The following is a 24,658-nucleotide window of genomic DNA, read 5'->3' as shown; positions in this document are numbered from 1 at the left end:
TGTTCCCTTATTTCCCGCACTTTTTTTGTGTTTTTGACAATGTTAGACAACAAAATCATGTTTGTAATTCAAGGCCCATTCTTCTGCTCTACCAAAGCTGAATAATCGTTTTTTTATCACTTAGTTTTGTTTCAGTTTTAGAGCAAAGAAATGGAATGCCACGGAAACAAAAGAAAAACAGCATTTTGGACACTTACTATTGTTCGCTCGCAAAGGCTGGTATCACGAAGGTGACGATGTTGGAGTCTCTGTTTGCAAATATGAAGTCCGAGTTTTAGATTATGAGTATTACCGTAACCAGCTCAATTCTCATAAGTCATGAAAGACGGCGTGGGAACCGCCTTAGTTCCTATTAGGTACTTTGTGATGCGCCACCGTTCTACGCGGTTTCGTCAGCAACGTATTCAATGATCTTACTTGAATAGGCTGCTGAGGAGACCTCATTTATTCTCCACCGCTCGCTCGTGAATGTGGCTCGTGCACAAGGCTGGTTCGTTTTCACGTGCCTCTTTAGAACAAACGACATTTTTCGGTGCGATAAGAGCAACTTGAGAGAGGCCACATTCATACTTTCTATATTAGCCCGCAAAGGCCCTAACTTGGTTAATTCCGTGATACGCTTCAATCGAGTTCGGAAAATTACCGAAGCGCCTGGAGAAATTTGTTCTGTGTATGAAGGTGTTGTGCCCTGGAGTACTGCTAAAGACTCGTATCTAAACTTACACTCGGCTGCGGGAGGGTCTGCCCCTTGGATCAGTGTTAATGCGCCGCGAAATTCAAAATGGTACACCGAGTAATTACTTGCTCCGTTGTTTCAGAGGAATAAGCTTAGACGAGGGTAGAAAATGGTGTTTCACGTACTCTTACCTTAAAACAAACGAGGAAAATATCACAACAAATCTTAATCCAAGAAAGGAAGTATGATAGTAGTTTCAAACCGAGTAAGGGATGAAATCGGAACTTGGGCTTTCTTTATTCTTATCATGCAGCTAACGACGGTCACTTCAGATAACTGCATAGTTAACATCTTTTGCTCTTCCTCTGTCCAGTTTTCTTTTCGTTTTTTCCATTTGCTCCTGCATTGTTTTCCTTATTTAAATTGTATTTTCATTTAATTTCATCTTTTCAGTCAGATCTGCCTACTCTGCCCTACTTGTCTTGTTTCTCCGTTTTACTTTTACCGTCCCAATGTCTTATTGTTTTGTCTTATTTCTTGTCTTGATTACGATTGTTTTGTTTCGTTTCTCTGTCTTTTAAAGTTATATTTCTGTACTTTTTCTTGGTTTAATATCCACTTTATTCTTTTTGACTTCTTTGAAAGGCTTATGGTTCTGTGGTTGGAAAGTGATGAAGTCGGAACTTGGGCTTTCCTATTTTTATCTTGCAGCTGCAAAAGGTTACTTCATATAACTGTGTAGCTTATATCTTTTCCTCTTCCTCTGTCCAGTTTTCTTCTCGTTGTTCCATTTGTTCTTGCATTGACCTCCTTATTTATTATTATCACTTGTTCAACTCGAATTTTTATTCTCTTTCTCGCCTATTACATCCCTTTTTTACTTGATCTGTTTTCTTTTCATTCTCTTGGTTTTTTACAGGCGGACTTCTTCCGACATAATTAAGTTCCCCTGCCGTTTTCATTTGATTCCCATAGTATCAAGTATTGACAGAGTACCTGGACACCCGCCTTTAACCTCGCTACTATTTTAGCTATAGTAAAAAGAGAAGAAACGAGGTTATGTTTTTCACTTTCCTGTCAATTTTTCCCGGTATATAACATCATCAGCAGAGCCGAAGTGCCTCAATAGCTTTGATTTGATTGTGAGAGGTTTGACGTTGGGAACTGGTAAAATTCAGAAACACAAATGAGTAGTCCACACGGGCGAAAAACGGAAGTGAAATGAATCTTTAGGATTCAGTGTTCAGAAAAGTATTCATGGTCCGCAGATTTCGCACGTTTACTTCCTTTAGGAATCGCTAGGCCTAACTCTGAATATGAAGAGAGTTTGATTTCCCTCTGTCTCTAAAATTGGTTGAATAGTAGCAGAAAACTGCCCTTCCAAAGAAAAAAATCTTTAAAGCAAATCCAAAGACACCAAAAACAATGTCGGTTGAAAATATTTACAAGTTGAAACTTCAAGTAAGGTCTGAAAACGCTCCTAGTTTTCGTCATGGACCGCGCTGGGTTCCTTTTTTCTCTTCACTTTTTTCATTATCTCGTACTAATGTTAGAGCTCTATCACCCAGGATGTTTTTGTAGAAAAAGTACTTCCTCCGATGAGAAAAAGATACTGGAAAAGAGTCTTTACTTTCACTTGAGAAGCCTCCACTATTTTTTCTATGCGAATTGTGTTCCTTAACCTTCGATGTTCTTGTCATATATTAACGCGATTTAAGTGTCGATTAACATGCAGTACGCATTCTCTAACTAGGAGCAAAGTAAGCAATACAATTACATGCTGGGAAGTAAAGACAGAATGAAAAAGGAATGAAAGTGCAACGTCAGGAAGAAAGAGTGAAAAACAAAAAAAAAACAATGGATGTAAGAACAGTGGGAGACACGAAAATGAAACAAACATGAATGAACCAAACGAGTGGTACAAGGTACCGTTGGTGGGCCACCACCTGCTCCTTAGACGACAGCTTTCCTGCGCTGAATGAGGCTTGAAACAGCGACGAACGCGAATAGAATCTCCATGACCACCAAGGAAGTTGTGGAAAGAAAAAGGACTTTGTGGCTCGATACAAATGCATCGCATATTGAGCAGTTAGTAGCAAGCACAAGCTGGAGAAAACATTTTCAGGACCTTCTGAAATACAAGCGAATAAAATCTTGGAAGGACACAAAGAAGCACAATCTGAAGAACTGTCTTCCTGACATGTAAATATAATATTTCGCCTGAGCGAAGACGGGATTCGCGCCTCTTCTCATCGTTGAGAAAGATGTTGTGTGCGCCGGTTAAACTTCAGAAGACATCTCTCAAAGGCTCTGTGGGTAGTGAGTAGTTTCCTAGACGTGGCAGCAATGTCTGCCCACGTCTCCGCTGCGTATTAGAGCGCTGGAAGAAATGACTCAAAGAGATGGGCACGGAGACATTCGTCCGTTCGTCCTTAGCTTCTCTGGCGGGTACTAATGCTGTCCATGCTGCTCTCATCCTTCTATTTAGTTCTTTCTTCAAGTCGTTTTCCATATTCATAGAATGTCTTAGGTGTACTTGTGACGAAGTTTCCACGATTTGGGAGCTATCAAGTTGTACTCCTCCGTCCTCGCCGAAGGCGTTCTCCATGAACTGTGACTTCTTTCTGTTTATTCGCAGTCCTATTCTCTTCCCCACTTTGTTCAGCTCCTTGAGCATAGTCACTGCTTCATTGGTATTTCTTGAAAAGAGAACGATGTCGTGCACAAAACGAAGATTGTGTAGGAATCCTCTATCAACACGTATGTCCCTTTCTTCCCAACAAAGTGATTTCATTATCCATTGCAACGCAGTCGTGAACAGCTTTGGCGATTTGGTTTAGGTTTAGACGCGTCCACACCTTGATCGACCGGAGCTGACATTATTGGATTCGTTTCTACGCAATCGAAGGCTATCTTGTAAACGACGAAGGTTAGAAAAAGGGGTAGGCGGTATTCTCGGCAAACTTCTATGACCCTTGACACGGTCAGGATCTGGTCCAAGCAGCTGAACCTCTAACGAAATTCGGCTTGTTCTTGAGGCAGGGTTTCATGGAGCGTCCTTGATATGCCCATGAGGATGATCTTAGTGAATACTTTGTATAACACAGAGCAGTCATGTGAAATTCGATACGCTATGCAGCAAAAGGGCATGAAGGTCAGCGCCTGTGGACACTGTTCTCGCGTTGTAAGTACACAGTCTGAGACAGTCTCCATGGCGAGTCGTGCTTGTGACGCCTTCATTCAAAATCAAAGACGTCCTGAGCAACTTGAGATTTGATCGCCTCTCACCGGTCGCCATACTATCCGACGTCTGAGATGGCAGGGGCTAGTGTGCAGGGTACCAAGGCAGTGAAATCTGCTGGAGTGGCAAAAAGACTTCCCCAAACTAAGCACCGCTGCCACGGCGAGCTTAGTTTTCATCACAGGTCGTCGCCCAAATTATATGAATCAGGGAGCCACTAGGCGACATTTTGCTAAGGCGGTTGTGAATCTTAGCAGTGGTTTACTCTTAGCTAGGCTTCTGATTCCGAGAACTCGGAATGTCGGGTGTTTAGAACTCCTTCTCAGCTTGGGAGACCCTGTCGGAGGACCAACCTCCGTTGTGCATCGCAGTTCGACGCTAACAGTCGCATCCACGCCACTATGAGGCGGTAAACCGTTGTGGAGGATGTTGAGATAGATAAACAGAAATGCAATGGACGATTTTACAAAAAAAAGCCCCACTGTTCGGTGTCACGCTATACTCCTTCACTTTTTCTTCGCTTTCTATGCATTTCTTTTTGTCTATCTAGCAAAGTGAAACTGGTATCCTACGTCTGGGCAGGCGCGACTAATACCTTGCAGACATTCATAGTACCTAAAGGCGTATCTTGAGGTGCAGAGAGCTCTGTTCCCCATTAATACACCCATCCTGTCATATTGATTTTATGCAGAGAATCGATAGAAATGAAGCGATAAAAAGATAAAATGTAGACAGGAGTTTAAAGAATGTATACAAAGTAATAAGGACGTAAAGTCGCAGTCCATGGAGTTGTTGCAGTTAGACGTTGAACATTCAACCCGTTGAAAGACATTGTGACGAACGCATACTTTTGCGCTGCTAGTTTATATAGATTAGATAAGGCATGAAAATATGGGATGTGTGAAAATATATGCATGTTAATATTTTTTCTGGAGCATGTTTTTGTTATAATCCTTATCTATGTAGAGTTTGTCAAACAAGGTTATTATAGGTCACGCATATCATAACATGACCTATCTTTTAGATGGCTAAAAAAAACTTACTTTTTCTCCTTTATGTGCGATAATATGCTCTCAATTTACCATATTGTATATGAGAAGTTGTTGCGTTTACTCGCTCTTCACTTCTCCCCCTTCCAAATTCGTAGTTTTCGTCGCTCTATTGCGACGCGAACATCGCATGCAGCGTTGGTTCCAGGGTAGTAGGGAGGCGGGGTCTAGGTAATCCAAGGGAGCCGTGGATGTTGTCTTGCTGGTGGGGCGGCAGCCGTAATTACGCAGAGGCCCACAGCACTGAAGGCAGGTCAGCAGCGGTCAGCCGATTTTTGCGGGTACCTCTTGTCCCGTTCCGTTGATCCCTAACGTAGCCTGGTGCTCGCGATATGACGTGCATCGATTAATCAGACTGTTGAAGCTTATTGCAGCCATACAAAATTTAAAAAAAGACGTGAAAATGCTGATGGAAGCAAGTACTGGCAGTTGTTTAAAAGCACCCCTTTTTGTAGATTATGGTTTTTGCGGTTTTCTTTTCCTAAGGAACGATCTTCGTACTAAGTTGTTGGGGGATTTGAGCCAGAGTACAACACTGATCTCCGAAGATCCCAATGATCTGCTATTGCTCATCATTGAACGTGGTTGACCTCTGTAACGCAACGAGTGCGTACTGTTAGGAACCCACACCTTCTCCGACTACTTACTTCTCAGACGTGCGATAGTCGGAGCCGGTGTTCCGACCTTCTTCACTTTTGGACAATTGGCGAAAGGACTCCCTTCACTTGAGCCTCATAACACCGAGTAACAGAGCGAGAATGTGCATTTAGAGCGTCTTTTTCACTGCAGCAAAAATTCGCTGAAATAAACAGGCAATATCTCTCTTCAGAGGAGAAATCATCTGGCACTGAAGTGTATCTGAAAATGCCCCAGAACGTGGCGAATCGAACGGTGCAGAACAGATTCATTATGCTTTCTTCTCCGCTGAGTAGTAGAAAAAGTTTATATCCAAAGTTAGACATGAAAAGTTGAGTGTTTTTAGTTTTGAGCCCATTATTTTGTGGATAGGTGAGGAATCGGAAAAGAGATAGCATAAGGAGATAGAGGGAAAAATTCGCTACAAAACCGTACCAAACTTGTTCTTTCACCTTGACGACTAAGGTAAAAAAGGGCCTGAAAATGGAGATCTAAACGACTAAATTTTTAGTTTTTTGCTTTTTTCCTTCCAACTCGAAACGAACAGGTAAGTGCTGTACATCAAAAGAATCCCCAATTCACGCCCTACCAGAAAATATATAACATGTTGGGGAATTTTTTTAAAAGTTTTTTTAGGTGCAAAAAACATTTTTTTTTTTTTGAGTTTGGGACGCATTTCCTTAACCCAGTCAAGTATGCTCTGCGTAGAGCAAACAAAGTTAGGAGAGTTATGTACCCATCACTTTACTGTTAGCTTTTCAAAGAACTGAGTTATGTAAGAAGAAACTTGCTTTCGAAGGTGGTGATAGAAATAGTAAATTTCTGCAACCTAAGAACTCTTTTAGTCTTCTATTTCGGCAAGTACTTGCAGCGAATTCCTTCCTCTTTCACGCTATATTGTAATTAATCCACGTAGTTTGGACTGGATTTTGTAATATCTGAAGTAGTAATGTATGTGCAAGTGGTGCTCGTGATGACTCATCACGCCACACTTCTTTGAGAACTCCGCTGGGAACTATATGGAATATAATATAGCATATATATGATGTATGCAAGTGCTCATTTTCTTTCTAGTTCGTAATTGAAGTTCCTCATCCTCGTTCTTCGTCCTCGTAGCTGCTCCTTCGCCCCGGTGTTGTTTATTCATCTTCATACTTTCTCAGTAAGTACGATTCAGGAGAAAATGCATTTTATGTTGTAGCTGCTGTTACTCTTCATCGAATAAGTAATTTCCCCGCTACCAAAAATTAATTCGTTTTTCTGGCAACTCTTGATTAACACGACTAATCTCCGTTTAATGCTATCTGCTGGCTTACGAGCCCTTGTCTTCATAACGACGTTTTAGGACAACTATTCGACTAATTAAATTAGTTAAATGGTTTCTAGATATTCGTTTGTTAATGAGTACTATGAAACAACCTTTCTGAGTTGTCCACCTTTACTCATACAGAAAAACAATTTTTTTCTTCGAGAAACAGCGAATGTGACGTTTCTCTATTATGTTAAATGATTCAGATCAATCCTATGAAATATGCCCATCATGTGGATGAAAGAATCCATTTCGTTCACTCAGTCCGATTAATTTTATTTTCATTCGGTTGCCAGTTCTTTTATGAGGAACCTCACAATGAATAGCACCACAACCTTTATTATCTCACATTATAAATTTCAGAATAGTATCGTTTCAGAATAGAATTTTTCTTAAGTTTTTCTTTGTCCCATCGCATGCTCAACCTCGAAAACCGTAATGACGTAGAAGTAAGGATGCTGCTCTTGAAAAAAGACCGTAAAAAAACCGATAAAGCATTTTCCCTTTTGTTTCTCCCCTCAGACGGAATCATAGAAAACATTAACTGTCTTCCCCGGAACTCATCAGTAAGGAAGGAAGGCACACTATCTGTAAAAGAGGAAATAGAGAAAACTGCATAAATAAAGTGAATGTGTGACCTAAAAAGGAAAGCAAAGGAAAAAGAAATGAAGGAAAATGAGGAAAAAAGTGAACAAAGAAAATGAAACTGAAAAAAAAAACTCGTCCACTACTCTTTCCCCCGAAAGAAAGAAAAGTGGGCCCCATCATCCATCAACCCCTTCACCTTAGACTGCCGGAAATGGGCAGGACCTCCTTCACCTGAGAGGGGCCCGGTTTCTCCCTATCGCACCTATGTTACTCCTTGCGATATGGACGAGAACGATGATCAATAATTGCACTGCGCAGCTGCCAATAGCATCAGCACACCATAGCGGTGCGCCTACCCTATGGAACTGAGAAAAATATTGCATAAAAACAACCAGGAACCGAACCGAGCTTGTCAGCTTTCTGGGAGATTATTTTTTTCAAGCTGAACCACTATCAGTAGATATATGAATATGCATGAAAGCGTTGATAAGACACGCTAGTTTTAGTCACATGCTGAGAAGTGCATATCAACCTTTACGACTTCCAGTATTGAGGAGCATACAGGTAGTTTGTCGTTTGATTACATAGATAGGGTGAGCGCTTTCGTTTATATCATTTACAAGTCACAAACTAATCGCATCCTCTTTCGAAATAATTCTTTCTGAAGTTTTCCAAAGATGGAGTTCTCATTTTTGCAGCTCTCCTAAAAACTAGTAAATTTTGACTCATGATTCTTTTCTATCCATTGCCGTTTCAGCTTTTTTTTTTGCAAGTTTTGCCGACATAACGTTTTGTAAATGACTATTACGTCTTCAATTTCGCTGGCAGAGAAAACATGTGATATATTCAATAGCTCACGACAAAGAAAAACATTTAAGTGCGGAAGTTTGCAATGCGTTCAATCCAAGAAATGCTCAGTGGACATTCAAACAGAAATTCTAGAACTGACCACACCGTACTTTGTCCATAAGATCAAGTTTGCATCAGCGATGGAGCGAACGGCAGGTTCAGTATTAGGGGGATCCTCGTCTTCCTTCTATCTGAACGTTCCCATCTTTCTCAGCTTTTATACACTAAGTTAATTTTTTTCATTAATAGTTCTTCTCTATATGAACTATGACTACTTCGTTCCGTGTGTTTATTATTGATGAAGAATCATTAAATTTTAAGTGCTCCTGTTTTTTCGTTGTTATGAAACAAACTGCTGAAATTAGGTTATAACAAACATATTAAATAAATATATATTTAACGTATAGTAAAGATTATGTATGTAACAACACGTTGGACAGAGACTGAGATGCCCGGGTTCTATCGCGTAATGAATTGCATGCTTGGGGAGACGGGATCAAACAAACCTGCTTCAGCTGCCTTCTGGTTTACCAGATGGAATTAAGGGTGATCATACTTGCTTCTCAAATTCTCTTGTATCCCTCTCTACGTGTGGAGAGATCACAACATTCTCAAATTTGTCATGGTTACCTTAAGGTGGATGATTTGAAGTTAGTAGCACTGTGCGACGAAATCTCATACAAACGGGATGCTATACTCTGCAAAGGATCAACTACTAAACTGAGCCAGTATTATAAAAGATTTGCAGGGCAGGTGATTGTGAACTGGGACATTCACGGGATGTTTTTGTGATCCGAGTTAACCTGTTAATTTCAATCCTAATACACCTTAATTTCTCTCTCTATCTCTTCCTACCCTTCCCCCTTGAACGCAATAAATGTATTTTTTCTGTTGGAAATTCATTTTCTTCCAATGTTTTCGTTTTCGAGATTTTTTTGTTCAAGTCATCAACTTTGAACTCAAGCCATTCGGTATTCGATTGAAATGGCGCTTTAGGTAATTCGCATTTAAATACTATATACACGTACGTTTCTATAGGATTGAACGGGATGCGATGAATATTTGAGGAATGCTCCCAAATCAACAGTAATTATCATTCTTAAGTGTGTAAAGAGTTGCCAGATTCGGTAAACTTCGACCGGGAGTACAGTGCAAACGACTTCAAAATGTCACCAAACCACACACTTTAAACGGCATAGGAGGAAATTGACGACGGTAGGATCTTCTCATGAAAAGACAGGATTAGGGGTTGCGAATCACAAGTATGACTGCAATCACGCTCATACCTTCCTGTCGTGAAAAATGTTGGAAAAGGTCCTGTCGATCATACTTTTCTACGAGAAATAAGAGAAGGTGTCGATGACACGTCACGTATGCGAGCGCAGGCATACGCGCCGCGCTCTCCTGCGGACGGACATTCAGTGGGCTTCTTACACCGTTTCTCCCGTTCATTGGCAAAGGGCGAACGCATGCTGCGAATACGTGATACCTTGTTAGGCGCCTCGCATGAAAATTCGAAAGGGTAGTTTCTTACGCTGTTTTTCGGAACGGTCAGAGGTAATTGAGCGTGAATGCACTCACACACAAAATCGTCAATTTCGTTGTTTGTTGCCTTTAGACCATTTATTTTCTACTTATCCTTTGGCTTTGTCGGAATGAGGCAGCGTGAGGCAGTCAACACTCGAAATGTGTTTTTGAAGCTTGTAATGTCTTCAAATTTTGGATCATCATTGTATCACTGCGGGATTTCAGTTTACGAGGGTCAACAAGTTGTAAGAGTAATGATATGTGCTTGTTAAATTACCAGTAGTGATATGTGGGTTACTTCAAGTCCTATATTCCATACCTTTCGACGTATTTCCACACTACAAATCTCGGAAATGTGTTTACTCATTTTTGAGTGCAATCGTGAGGGAGCACTTCCAATTATTTTATAAAGTTCAAAAGCTGTGCAAGTCTTCATGTGATTGAATAACAATGTGGGTGGGTCAGACAGCAAAGAACAGTTTATACTCGCACTGAATGGATGAAGAACAGGCACAACCTTCCTCGTATGTACTTTCGACTTTAGAAAAACTTCAAGAAACGATGGTTGCGAATGAACTGATTTAAATAGGAACAGAACAAAGATTGCATACATACAGGTGGAATTCTGTACCGTTTCACGCTACATAAATCCTCTAAATCATGTTCATCTAATTTGATTTAATCATCTAATTTTTAAATTCCTCTACTAATTTTGAAAATAACGAATTTGCTTACCCTCTACCTTTTGTTGTGTTTTATTAAAAAAAAGCCAAGAAGTCCATCAACAGGAACGTTGTAGTACTTCGTTCAATAGGCCTTCTTTTACGCTAAATGTCTAAAGCTAAGTGTTGCATAGTGCATTCATGTGGGATAACGTTCCCTTACTTTTAATGTTTTTAGCGAACATTTTTTTATTCGTAGATTTATCGTTATGCAGTTTGATTTTGTCAAACAAAACGACATATTTAGAATAGTTTTGTATTTGAATGGAACCAATCTTAGGAAGAAGCTTGAAATGATTAGGAACTATGCAACCCTCTAGTGCTAAAAATGAAAGGAATCTGTTGCAGATCGCTTTTGTAATGCTGATGGTTTGCTAGATGTAGGTCAGACTCCATATTAAACACAAAAAAACAATCGCAGTTGTCACGCTGAAGTTGAACTTAGTTTTTTTTCCAACCGTAACCGACATAGTTTTATCTCGTGATTCGCTTCCATTGTCGTTGTTCAGACGATTTTTCTAGTGCCGTTAAGATCGTTGGTCTCTATTCGTGGCATCTCATTTAAAATTACGGAATAACTGCTGAATCCAAGAAATGTTGGAATTCAGCTGGAAACAGACTGAAAATCTCATCGTATTCACAAATCAATTCTGTATGAAACGGTTGTATTTCAGGGGAGGAAGGGATACTCGATCTGGGAGTCATCTCACCTCATGATAGAAACCGTGTCACCTGGTCGCTCTACTAAGGGCAAGCCACGTCAAGAGATCTCATCTCCTCTTAAGTGGATGATCTTCTTGGCAAATTTTCTTGTTTTTGTGAGTAACAATTTTTAAAAGAACGGTTCACTTGCGTATGAATGTGTGCATGATTAAAGCCCAAGCCGAGCAGAACTGCAAACTGAAGAGTAGATGTGGCTCTGAATAAAAGAAGGTCTCTTTTTCGCATTCTGTGGAGGAGTCTCTTCTAGTCATGCAAGTATATTTTAAAGGAAACTTCTACCAAGTCGCATTGTTTCGATGTCGAAGTAGGCTAGATTTCTTGACATTTTGCGAGCATGAATGACCTATTACGTTGATTTAAAAGAGGCTCCATTTAAATCTTTATAAAACATACTATTCCAATGAGTACGAGATTGATCAAGGAGAACATGGTTAAGGCAATTTATTTCTGGACCAAAGAGATTTGATTAGTAATCCAGGTCAATACTACCACAGAATTGGGCCGTATGTAATTAACTCAGCCGGATAACCCACATACATTTGCCGATTTTTCCTTGAGAGTTTTGACATAGACAAGTGTGTCCCCTTTTTCTTTTTTGGTGCACCATTTGTGTTTGTGAATAAATAAATAAATGCGTTATGTATAGTACGGAATGCGGCAGAAATATCTTACAGGCAAAGGGGGATTGAAAAAATGGCACGAGGGAACTTTTTCCCCAAACGTAGATGTAAACATCTACAACGGTTTACAGCCTCACAGTGGCAGCGAGATGCTGCATGGCGTCGAACTGCGATACACCGCGGTAGTACGTTCTCCGGCAGGGTCTTCGAAGTTGAAAGGGAGTTCGCCATCTCCGACATTCCCGACTACACAGAATCGAAAGTCCGGCTACGAGCTAACCAGAGCTTAACTTAGCTTAATTAACCAGAGCTAATATTCACCGTCTTGGCAACATCTCACGAAGTGACTCCCTGATCGATGTATGTTGGCGATGGTCTGTGGTGAAGGCTAAGCTCGCCGTGGCACGGCCGCCTAGTATGGGGAGAGGTGAACCTGGCGCTCCAGCATATATGCTTCCTCAGTTCCTTGCACGCAGAGGCCTACCGTCTCAGACGTCGGACGTTGCGACGACCAGTGAGAGGCGATCAGATATCGGGTTGCTCAGGACGTCTTCGATTCTGGCCCAAGAGAATATGTGCACGACTCGCCATGGACACTGTTTCTTACAACGCGAGAACACTATCCACAGAGACCGACCTACGTGCTCTTCTTGGAGCTGCAGGGCGTATCAAATTCCACGTGACTGCTCTGCAAGAGTCCAAGAACAGAAGGAGCGACGTGTCACACATGAATGATGGTACACTAGTCATTCATGTAGGGAAGGTTTCGTCGCGAAATGTAGGCGATGTTGGTTTTGTTGTGCACCCATCTGTCGTCCATCTTGTCGATTGTCACGAGATCTTGTCACCCGTCTGGCCATTCTTCGCCTCCGCCAACTGCGCTAAAAACAAATCACCATCATCAACTGCTACTCACCAGCATGTCAGCAGCTGATGAATCCGAATTGGACGCGTTTTACGAGGAGCTGGAGGAACTGATCCGCAACAGGAAGTCCTTCTACAAATTCGTTCTCGGGGACTTCAACGCAAACTAGGAAAGGCTACAGAAGAGGAATACAGGATCGAAAGACTTTGATTTGGTGACTGGAATGAAAACAGCAATCGTCTCACTGGCCTGTTGCCCGTCACTCTTCTCTTTCTTGGGAACGTTCTTTTCGTGAAGAAACACAATTGTCGGTGCAAATAGGAATGACGCAGTGGTACGACTTGTACGGAGATCGACCACATACCAGTCGGAGGTGGTCTCTACTTGATGTTCCAAGAAGTCGCACACGACGATTGCATAGTCAAGCACTCCTTGTCGCAAGGGGATTGGCGCATCGAGGAGGACACATTGGTGGGCCACGACCTGCTGCTTCGAGGATAGCTTTCCTGCGCTGAATGAGGCTTGAAGCAGCGACAAACGCGGATCGAATCTCCATGACCACTAAGGAAGTGTTGGAAAGAAAAAGGACTTTGAGGCCCGATACAAATGCATCACATATTGAGCAGTTAGTAGCAAGCACAAGCTGCAGAAAACCTTTGCAGGACCTTCTGAAATACAAGCAGGGAAAATCTTGGAAGCACACAAAGAAATACAAGTCTGAAGAACCTTCACTCAGGAAACTTGCGGAAATCTTAGATGACGATGGGGCGAAGGAAAGGAACAGCTGAAAAAGATATTGGAGGCAGCGCATTCAGTTAAAACAGACCACCTAAATATCTTAGCGAGCGAGATGCAAATCTTTTCTTAATCTAATTTTTAGAAAAATGCATAGTGACCTTGACGACTAATTCAAATTTGGAGTCGTTCTTGGAAGCATTCCACCACTGACACTGTCATGCCTGTCAATTTTTTTTTCGAAATTTCTCCTTGGACGTCCAAGACGGACGAGGACGATGTTTGGAAACCTCGGCCCCCAAGTGCTCCTACAAAAAAAGGGGCTCAAATCAGGCGAGCGCGGTGACCACGGGACTCTCTCGCGTGAGAAGATGCGATGATGATGAGATGGTGTTCACAAATTTTTGTGACGTGCGGGTGGTTTTCTACACGAAGCAGATCCTGTTGCTCCTACTCTTTACATCCACTGCAAGGTACTTCTCTCCTGGATACATTTCAAGAAAAAAAATTCACCATTTCTGAAAAAGCCTCTACAAAGCCTCGACTTGCTCACCAGACCACGGTACGGTGACGACTGAAAACGCTGTAGTGTACCCTACCAAACAGAATGGACCGCACCCCTCTACTTGGTTTGGAAGCTCCACAGTGACTTTTCGAAATGTGGGAGTTTTTTTTGCCGCACCCTTCATGTCAAGAAGAATCATGCGCAAATTGTTTCATTTCCATCGTATTTATTACCGTCGACAACGAGTGTTTTGGACGCGAGCCGAAGAGTGGCATCTTTTTTTTAATTGGAAGGTGAACAGTGACGATTCTCATTAATACAATGGAAACGGGATTTTCGAGAATGTTGGCGATATTTCATGTTCATCTTTCAGCTATCTGGAGTCAGTGTTTTCGCACTAGGAGTATACCTGTTCATCAAAGATCTCAGCGATGTGAAATTTGTCGATATTGTACTCAATCCCGCCATTCTGCTCGGAGTCCTTGGTAAGAGATTATTATTTATTTATCATTTTGTTATTGTTTCTGTAGGGCGGGTTTAGCGCAATCAGTAAGAGGTCCTGCAGCCTGCAGTATCAATCGGAGTTTCGAATCCACCCTAGTGCTCACCAAACCCTTCATCCCTTCGTGGTCGATGAATTGGTACTAGACTTGTCTGTGAGGGTAAAAACACTGACTTGACACATCGGCTAGCCCCGCAAGTCATGCTATCGGCCAGTTGCATGTTAGTAAACCTCCCACGATCCTGAATTTAAGTGAACGTGATGGTCATCCCAAGCGAATTGAATAACGCCAGAAACTTTAAATTTGTTTTATTATTTCTGTATCAGCTCAGTCCATTCTTTCTATTCATTCGTTCCACTTCTTCGGGGTTTACTGAATTCTGGAACTTCTGGTTTTTGCTAAACGTGGAAGCGCATCATCCAGGGCTACAAACATGGCTTTTTACGTGAATAGTTTTTCAGGAGGTGAACTTTGATTCGCGAGGGTAGAAGGATTTGCCAATTCCAGCGAATATTCCTGCCTCTACTCAGAATTCGTCCCGCTGTTGCAGACTCACTTTTTGAATGTGATTTGACTACAGCCGGGGCAAAATTATCTGATGTTTATTGCAATTGCATAAGCGTTTGCGCTCGTAGTGGTGCGGTAGAGCTAGCGGATCGAGGTGTGACACTTTCTGATCGCTGCAGTCCGGTTGCAGCAGGACAAAGTCCCACTGCTCCACTTCTTTACTTGACTGTTGACGATTCCTGAATATTAACAAGTACTTCAATTCATTTTCCTTTTTTCATATGTATACAGTGGACTCGTATCTCAGGTTACAATTGGCTCGAGAAGCTCCGCCCTCTATGCGAATACTAAAACGTCGCAAATTTCGAGCTGATGAAATGACTAGCTGCTTCTTTCGTTGTTTCAGTGGAGTAGGCTCAGAGAAAGCTATGAGATGGGTGCTGTGCAATGTTCCAGAAACTTTTACCATCTATCAGAAAAGGATATCGCGATAAGTAGCAAATACAAATAAAGCAAAAGCTGAGAAATGATGCTGGGACATCGGTTTTTGATAAAGACCTTTATCTTGCAGCTGGCGAGAATCACTTGACAATGCATATGAATTCTACTTCACTCATATGTAATCTTACACCCGACTGCGGGAGGGTCTGCCCTTTGGACCAATGCTAACGCGGCTCGAAATTCAAAGTGGAGCAGCGGGTATCTTCTTCCTCCGTTTTTCCAAAGAACTAGACTCAGAGAAAACTTGGATGTGAATGAATGCTATAGGACGCCTAACTAAACATAACTCTTATCATAAAACAGACGAGGAGAATATCACAACAAAGTAGTACAGCAAACAAAAGGGATTGCTATCTTCTAATTTTGGAGTAAGTAGGGATTGGAACTGCAACAAAGGATTTTTGATGCTCACCTTGCAGCTGACGACGATTACATAAGATAACTACATGATCGTAATCCTATATATATATATATATATATATATATATATATATATATATATGCATGTATACATGTATATGCACATATACATACATATATATCCGTTTTGTAGCTGTCTGGCCCCAGTTCACCAGTCCAACGCCGGTGGATTCGTCTCACCCCATTTTGTAGCTATCTGGCGCCGGCGCTACAACCCGACGCCGCGGGACCAGTCGCAACCCATTGTATGGCTAACCACTTTTTCGAATTTCGTGACACACAGACAAACAAACAAACGCACATACACACATACGGAATAGGCTCGTTATTATATACCAGTCTGAATGTCCGGCTAAGGCCGGACTCTGGACTTCTTTTCTTTCTGAGGTTTTAGCTTCGCTCCCCTTCACTGATCAGTGAAAGTTCATAGTAGTGGCATTTTCTGTAAAATCAAAATTGTGTCTTTCTAACAACGTTTTCTTTTTTTTCTTAAAGGAAATTAAGGCTAAAGATTTCATAGTTTTCTTTGTGAACCCGTCAATTCTACTTTTGGAGAACATTCTCAACTTCACCTTTAAGCACTCCATCGATACCAATGTAATATAGATACAATTTGAAAGCATTACTCGAAGTATGGGCATTCCTCCTGATTTCGCCTAACAGTTATCACAGAATGATGTTTCGACATAAAATGACGTAAACAGTATCATCGTACTAATAAAGATAGTGTTCCACATCAGATTATGTAAACAATTGGCTACTACATAAGCAGTAGTTAGCATTCTTTTTCCACTTTCTGAAGAACGGAGGAGTCGTAGAGGTGGAAAGTAACGCGGAAAGTGGATACGACCATGAAACGTTTGCAACGTCCCTTTTATCTTTTGCGACATGCTCACGAAGTTACTGCGCGATACTTCTACAGCACGACACAGGAGTTGGACGCCGTGGGAACTGCCTCACTGCATTTTATAGCTTTGCGACGGCGGCGCACCAACCCGACGACAGTGGACCTGCCGCACCCCATTTCATTGCTTTGTTGCCTCGGTGGACCGACTCACCCCACTTTATAGCTCTCTGGCGTCGGCTCACCAATTCGACGCCAGTGGACCCGTGCACCCGCCTTTTCGAACTTCGCGACTGACACACACATGTGACAGAATAAGTCCGTTATTATATACCAGTCTGAATGTCCGGCTAAAGCTGGACTTCAGACTTTCGGTGGTTTTAGCTTCGCTCCCCTTCACTGATCAATGAAAGTTAATAGTAGTGGTGTTTTCTGTAAAATTAGATTTGTGTTTTTTTTTAACAACGCTTTCCTTCTCCTCCTTATATTATAAATAAAGCCGAAAGATTACGGAGTTTTCCTTCTAAACGCGTCAATTTTACATTTGGAGAATATTCGACCATCAGCTGCAAGCACTCCTTCGATGCTAGAATAATATAGATACAATTTGAAAGCATTACTCGAAGTATGGGTATTCCTCTTGATTTCCCCCAATAGTTATCACAGAATGATGTTTTAACATAAAATGACGTGAAAGACATCTTTTCTACTGATAATGATAACGTTCCACGTCAGATCACATAAACATCTTGCTACTATTTAAGCAACCGTTTGCATGCGTGTTTCCACTTTCTGAGAACGGCATGTTAGAAACTTGAGGTGAGCGAAGAAGGAAATAGGCACGCGGAGGAGTCATAAAGGTGAAGAGCAAAGCGCCCAGCAGTCACGGCTATGAAACGGCTCCATTTATCTTTTGTGTCATGCACACTAAGTTATTGCGCACCAATGACCGGGCCCACCGACGCCGGTGGAGCCGTCGCACATTATAGCAATCTGGCGCCGGCGCACCAATCCGACGCCGGTAGACTCGTCGCACTCCCTCCCATGGGTATCGGGCGCCGGCGCGCCAATTCGATGCCGATCGACCCGTTGCACCCCTTCTGTATGTGTCTGGCGCCGGCGCGCCAACCTGACGCTGGTGGACTCGCCGTACCCCCTTCTATAGGTATCTGGCGCCGGCGCACCAATATATATTTATATATATATACCAGTCAACAAACAATCAACAAAAATAATATTAGTGCCGTTTTCTGTGAAATTAGACTTGTGTATCTCTAACAATCTTTTTTATTAAATCAATTTTTTTTATTATAAATAAGGGCGAAAGATTTCATAGTCTTTTCTCTAAACGCGTCACTCCTTACCAATATATTATAGACGAAATTTAAAAGCATTACTCGAAATATGGGTTTTCCTCCTGTTTCCCTCAAACAGTTATCAAACAATGATGTTTTGGCATGAAATGACGTGAAAGACAAAATCCTACTGATAAACATAACATCCTACGTCAGATCATGTAAACTGTTCGCTACTATTTAAGCAGCCGCTTGCATGGAAATAGACACGCGTGGGAGTCTTAAAGTGATAAAGTTGGAAATCAACGCGCTCAGTGGCCACGTCTATGAAGCGGCTGCAACCATTTACCTTTTGCGACATGAACACAAAGTTATTACGCACTGTTTCGACGCCGCAGGACCTAGCGCCGGCGCGCCAATTCGACGCCGATCGACCCGTTGCACCCCCTTCTGTATGTGTCTGGCGCCGGCGCGCCAACCTGACGCCGGTGGACTCGCCGTACCCCCTTCTATGGGTATCTGGCGCCGGCGCACCATTCTGACACCGGTGGACCCGTCGCACCCTCCTTTTCGAATTTCGTGACTGACACACACACATAACAGAATAAGCCCGTTAGTATATATCATGATCATGATATCTTTTCTTATTTCCCTCTCCAGGTTCCCTCCAGCTGTTCTACTTGTTCTTCCATTGCTTTCCTTATTTAATTTGAATCTCGTTTCCTTCCTCGTCTTCTGCATCATCTCCGTTTTACTGGTCTTGTTACTCCATTCTGTTTTTTTCGTTGTCTACCCATTCTGCTTTTCTTCTTCCCTTGTCTTGCTTATTATGATTGTTTTGTCTTCTTTCTTTGTCTTCTAATGTTGTATTTTTGTACCTTTTAATAGGTTTTGTGTCTATTTTGTTCTTTTTGTCTCATCACAAGTGGTTTTGATTTTGTTGTTTGTTTTTCGTTCATACGGCATGTGGTATCTCTTGTTCTCCACGTTTACTTCACCCACTTTTGTTGCATAACTTGCTCTCCTTTCTTCACTTTGGCTTTACTTCTTTACAAGGGGAACGTTAAAGCTAAAGAAGCACAACTCACGCAGAAAAATAGTGGGACTTTCTCGAACAAAAGTAAATTATCTTGGAGCTTCATCTCTTTCAAACTGTAGGAAATGCCTTTTCTGGAAGACATCCTAACTTATACTGCTCCACTATTGAACCAAGTAATGAGTGGTGCAAAAGGTAAGTGCAAAAGAAGAACAAAGCAGTTCATTGCAAGAACAGTTTTCTGCTACAATTCAACCAATTTTGGGAACAGGGGTGTCAAACTCTTGCCATTTTCAAGTTCAAGCGTTGCGCTTTTTAAGTGTTTTCAAGTTTTACCATTTTCCAAATCTCCGGCTCTAATTACTCTGAAGACACTACGGCTGCAGAGTTCTGAAGTTCGCCTTGAATTCTTGCCACGATCCGATCAAAACCGAACTTCCACAAGATACTTCAAATTTGGGTAATTAAACCTTTTGTCTTTAAGAACAACACGTCATAAACATAAACGATAACAAAAACCCGAGACAACGGAATCATGAAATACGAAACACCATAACATTCATAACATTTCCATTCTTATTAAATTGTTGCACGAACAACAACTAGAATCACACTTATAGAACTTTCTTAGTACACTTAGTAAAGGTTCACTCTTAAGATCTAAGCACCTTACACAAAAGGCACCTGACCTACGTACGTACTCTTACCCCCACTCACATGCCCCCAGCCAGTCTCCGCCATCTCTCGAGTGCAAAAGACGCTGATTTCCACCGTCTCATAATGTCTCGTCCCAAAGAATCGATAGTCGAGGAGCGTGACAGTGTGTCACTTAGAGAGGTGAGGACGGCGAGTGCAGGTCCGGGTCGCGCATTTGATTATCGATTTCCTAAAGACGGCTTGCCGCCACTCCGGCCCGCCTTGATTGGGACCTTCGTCCGATTCGGTCGTGATATACGCACTAACTGTCCTAGAAGGTCGCCGAGTACGTCTTCCAGTTCCTCCAATTGGATATGCGCCATTTCGTAAATACTGAACAAACGTCCTATGTTTATGAGGAAAGTTGATACATTGCTTGATCTACTGAGCGAAATTATAATATCGGAAGATGGGAACTGTCGACTCTGTGTGCTTCTATTCTGAGAAGTACTTTGAAGTACCCGCGCTGCAGTACCTCCTGCTGTCGCCACGGCTGTACATGTTACCGACATATCCAACACAATGTCCAGGTTGCGTGTCAGCGTGCTGTAGCCCAACCTTCTCATCTGACGAAGATTATAACGTGACGGTTCTGTTCCTATTGGTTGATCGTCTACCGAGGTTTCCTGTGCAGTATCCGACAAACTTTCCGGAGTTTGCTGATGCTGACGTAGGTTCCGGATCCTCGTTCGTCTCCGCGTCATCGAGCTCAATGGGCACCAACAGATGTAGTAGTCTCCTGATTCTCCTACGTGAAGGTAATATGACCGATGCCTCTCTAACCGTGCCTTCGTTGTTTCTTATGACTCCATCCTCGCGACCCATTTTCCATGTATATCGAAGTTGTAGTGCGTCACAGATCCACAATATTTGTCTCTCCTTTGGAGTAAAACGCGATCCGTGCTTAGTTGTCACACCTCGCTGTTGCTTCTCTCGTATAGGCGTCGAGTACTGCTGTTGCCATTGCTCCAAAATTGTTCTGTGATCTTGTTGGAGCTTTCTATGGCGTGTATGGCGGATAAGGAGTGCTGTAGATCCAACGAATTTGATGATAGTTTATTTCTCTAGCTACGGTCGTTCATTCTGATAGAAGGACGTCGCCTAACACAAACGTGGGAGCATTGCCGCTCGTAATAGTCTTTGATACGCCTCTCCTTGCAAAAAATCAGCATAACATCTGTAGGAATGCCACTACTGAAACGTCTGGTACCAGACTCAAATGTATCGACCTCTTCACCATACAGGTGATGATACATCCGTAGCATTTGGCTGCTTCTCCATCACTCTTTACGGTGATTGCTCCGAAATAATCCAGTTCTGCATGTTCAAACGGTCGTGATCTTGTTACTCTACGCGCTAATATTTGTCCTTCCGGACATTCATACGGCAATTTGTTCATCCTCTGACATTCTATGCAACGTGCAACGTTCGTATGATGCTTGTCGCTTCAGATCGTAGTTTTGGAATTCAGTATCATTCTCGTCACATAGTATGACTGATGCTGGTATGATGCTCACGATGGCATTCTGTGATAATTAGCCTTGATAACCACGTCTTCTGCAAGACCAACATTGAAAAAAACACCAACAAACCAACATGGGCTTGCTCATCCAATGTGCTTTCTAGAATGTTCTTTGCAGCGAAGAATTCCTTGGTGATCCGCATAAGGATTGAGATTACGAAGTGCTGCTAATGTCGTAGAGTTTATCCATGCAAGATGGTGTTGCTTCACTATGGCTTTGCACGACGATGTTGTCTCCATTCCACTCAGAACATGAGACTCTACTGAGTTTGATTCGTTAAACCGCGGAGAAAGTCTCATAGGTAAGGTCCGTCTCCTGTTAGCACGCGTAACTAACTTCTGAATGAAGCACAGAGCGAATGCTACGACTCTTTGGATGCTACGAAAATCCGACTTCCGGATCTCATGGAAGATATCCGCACATGCTGTTTTTGACTGAACGACGACTCTGGTGCATTCCACACTATAGTTGTCCGAGTCTCGCAAATCTGTTCCACCATTATCCATGTGTTTGAGTGTTATAGGTCTATACGCACTCTCCCAATCCTCCACGGGCTGTGCTAGAACTCGAGGCCCCTTCCACCATAAATGGTCATGGAACTGTGATTTATCTACGCCTCTGGTAGCGCAATCTGCTGGATTCTCCTGAGAGGCAATGTGTCGAAGCTGTACCAGATATCCTTGTTCTTCGAGATGGACGATAACGCTACGTACTTCGAACATGCGAGTCTTGACGAACGGAGACGTGTATTGACTTTGCTTTGATCCGATTCAGCGTTCAGAGATTCAGCGCTATTTCAAAGTGTTCTAGGATGATTACGCGTTCAGTTGCGATACTTGAAATTTGCGATAGTATCGAATTGGTCAATCTTGTTGCCAGTCTCAACGCATTCAGTTCCAGTTTCAGTATAGTCGTCTTTGACTTCAGGGTAGCTAAATTTGCTTTTGCCATTACTAAATTTGCTAACGATGAAAAACGTAGATACACGCATGCAGCACACGCATCACTGCTGGCATTTGCACATGTGTTTTTGACATTCTCGGCATTAGAAACCGTTGTATGTTCTTCCAAAATCCATCGATGTCCTTAAAAATGGCTTCTCACTCCTCTCTGGGATCTTCTAGCAGTAATTTGTCACAATCCAGTTCGTCTTTCCATAGTGAGTGCAAGAACAACTTTGCCTTATGTATCAAAGGTAACATCCAATCCATGGGGTCGTATATTGATGCGATTGCACTTGCTACATTTCGTTTGGTTAGGACTGTTTTGACATCTTGCATGATAGCTGTAGTTGTTCCTCATACCAATTCCACTTCATTCCGAGCACTTTCGTTTCGTCCTCTGCTGACTTGTCTACTTGTGGTATAGTCTCCATGACTACGTCATCGTTAGACACGAAGGTTCATATTTAGGTCAGTGAAGACCGTTTTTGTTCTGGAATACAAGCGAAGTCCATCCTCAGCTGTGAACAAGAGTAGATTGTCGACGTAGAGTAGATTGGTTTCCTTTACCAGCTCGACATCGTCTGGATACTATCCAAATGATAATATGTGGTAACCGCCAGCAGAAACGGTCATGGTAGTAAACCGAGCGTTACCCGCGTAAACCGATAGACTGGTAGGTTGCCTGTACTAGGCAGTTTCTTGTGGTCTCGTAGCCACAAACATCGGGTGGCGTGTCTATCCACTTTCTTAAGCCTTACTTGCAAGGGCGCTTTTTCCACATCCAAGATTAATGCTACGCGCCGTATGCAGAATTTCAGGAGTCTATAGAGTTTCGGTAGCTGGCCTGGTCCTCTGCAAAGTGTGTCATTCCAAGGACTATTTTTGAAGCGAGCCGAAGTATCAAGAACTATTCGAAGCTGAGTCGTGTTCTTTTGTGGTGTTAACACAGCCTGATGAGGGAGGTAGTGTATTTTGCCTTCTATCGGTTTGTCTTCGTCCACCAATTCGATGACATTCAAGCGCTCCTTTTCCTTGAATATGTCGTTATACTTGTTAGGAAGCTCCTTTTCCTTTTGGAGCGAATTCCACACACCGTCGAGTTGTCGGGTAATGCGACGGCTCTGTCATCCGGTATTAGAGTGGGAATTTTTATTCCAAGAAAGACGGGCATAATAACCGCCTTCTCTCTTCTGCGTCGTGTCCAAGAATCCTTTCAATACTTCCTCGTCTATCAAGGCCTGGACAGATATCAAGACATCTCTCTCTCTCTCTCTCTCTCTCCCTCTCTCTCTCTCTGGTTGCACGAATTCCTCTGTACCTTCTTCCATGACCCAGTATGGTTCCCCCGTGGAGCTGGGTCTGGTTGGATGCTCGATGAGTTTCCCATCACTCTGGTCTCTCGTGACCAGATACCTGTCACCTGTACACCCGTTCTTCAATTTTCGTCGATTTGCTCGAAGGGGCACCAGTAATACTTCCATTTGTCCCGATCGCGCTCAAGTGTTGCCCAGTTGCATCTCTCCTTACGAGGGACTCGAAGAGCGACGCATTTTTCTTTGAAGGATTTCGTAAAGAGGTTTGATCATCGGGTCGGCAGTCTCCCTGCGGTGCGTTTGATGTCGCGTGGTATCCAGTTGCTTGCGGCTCTGGTTCAACGATCGTCTTTGAAACGCATCACGTGTCCGGGCCACCTAATTTTGCTTTCCTTGGCATATGCAACAGCATCTCTGATCTTTGATCGGTGACGTAGGAATGAAGATCGAATCCCTTCCTTCACTTACGTAAAGCCTCCTAGCACCACTCTTTCAATTCTGCGTTCTATAACACATTTTCCTTCTGCTTGCGAAACGCCCTAACGCCCTTTCTAAAGCATAGGTCAACGCAGGAAGAACGGTGGTGTTGACTAGGTGAGCACAGAGCCGAACGTTCTCGATCCTCTTCACTACATTCTCGATGCTCTTGAATGCTCCCCAAGCTGCTCGTTTCCTTCTGTCCAGCTCGGAGGTCAGGTTGTTCACCATGTTGATTCACCGACCTGGATATACATAGCAGGAACATTCGGATATGTTCGCCCCGCTGAGCGTGAATGGGGCATCAGAAACCTATCCGTTCCTCATAAACATCGTCATTTCTACGTTCAGCTGAAGACCAATCTTTTTACACGTCTCAAATCCGGCCAGAATCCGTTCCGCCTGATTGATGCTTGATGTGATAAGAACGTTATCATCGAAAATGGTGTAAATGCCGGCCGTCAACTTTTACTCCCATGTTATCCCATTCCAATCCTCGCATCGCGTTCTAGAGGGTGGCACTGAATATTTTTGGTGAAATTTCGTCACCCTGA

The 24,658-nt window shown here is 42.6% G+C and overlaps 4 protein-coding genes across 6 annotated transcripts; 1 reads left to right on the top strand and 3 right to left on the bottom strand.

The window, feature by feature from the left end:
• Positions 1–2,963: 2,963 nt before the first annotated feature.
• On the bottom strand, positions 2,964–3,470 carry RB195_022159 (uncharacterized protein; the record flags this gene model as incomplete). Of its 2 annotated transcripts, none has more annotated exons than XM_064209185.1 (1): positions 2,964–3,470. In XM_064209185.1, the coding sequence occupies one exon, from the start codon at positions 3,468–3,470 to the stop codon at positions 2,964–2,966; it is 507 nt and encodes a 168-aa protein (XP_064065066.1). The 2 variants fall into 2 exon arrangements, with proteins under 2 accessions (XP_064065066.1, XP_064065067.1); XM_064209186.1 differs by having other exon boundaries at positions 2,964–3,353.
• A 5,412-nt stretch (positions 3,471–8,882) lies between these two features.
• On the top strand, positions 8,883–20,869 carry RB195_022157 (uncharacterized protein; the record flags this gene model as incomplete). 2 transcript variants are annotated; one of them, XM_064209183.1, is made up of 5 exons in its annotated part: positions 8,883–9,101; positions 11,272–11,415; positions 14,419–14,530; positions 20,378–20,517; positions 20,789–20,869. In XM_064209183.1, 5 exons carry the CDS (start codon positions 8,883–8,885, stop codon positions 20,867–20,869), a joined length of 696 nt encoding a protein of 231 aa, XP_064065064.1. The 2 variants fall into 2 exon arrangements, with proteins under 2 accessions (XP_064065064.1, XP_013292363.2); XM_013436909.2 differs by lacking the exons at positions 8,883–9,101; positions 20,378–20,517; positions 20,789–20,869 and adding exons at positions 10,904–10,966; positions 15,129–15,298.
• Positions 20,027–20,551, bottom strand: RB195_022158 (uncharacterized protein; the record flags this gene model as incomplete). The annotated part of the gene is made up of 1 exon (XM_064209184.1): positions 20,027–20,551. The coding sequence occupies one exon, from the start codon at positions 20,549–20,551 to the stop codon at positions 20,027–20,029; it is 525 nt and encodes a 174-aa protein (XP_064065065.1).
• A 584-nt stretch (positions 20,870–21,453) lies between the features above and the next one.
• RB195_022156 (uncharacterized protein) lies at positions 21,454–22,092 on the bottom strand (the record flags this gene model as incomplete). The annotated part of the gene is made up of 1 exon (XM_064209182.1): positions 21,454–22,092. The coding sequence occupies one exon, from the start codon at positions 22,090–22,092 to the stop codon at positions 21,454–21,456; it is 639 nt and encodes a 212-aa protein (XP_064065063.1).
• Positions 22,093–24,658: the final 2,566 nt, after the last annotated feature.

The sequence above is a fragment of the Necator americanus genome, chromosome X (assembly GCF_031761385.1).
Source record: "Necator americanus strain Aroian chromosome X, whole genome shotgun sequence".
NCBI classification, from domain to species: domain Eukaryota; kingdom Metazoa; phylum Nematoda; class Chromadorea; order Rhabditida; family Ancylostomatidae; genus Necator; species Necator americanus.
The sequence above is the reverse complement of the archived record's forward strand: the minus strand, read 5'-3'. Positions and strand labels throughout refer to the sequence as shown.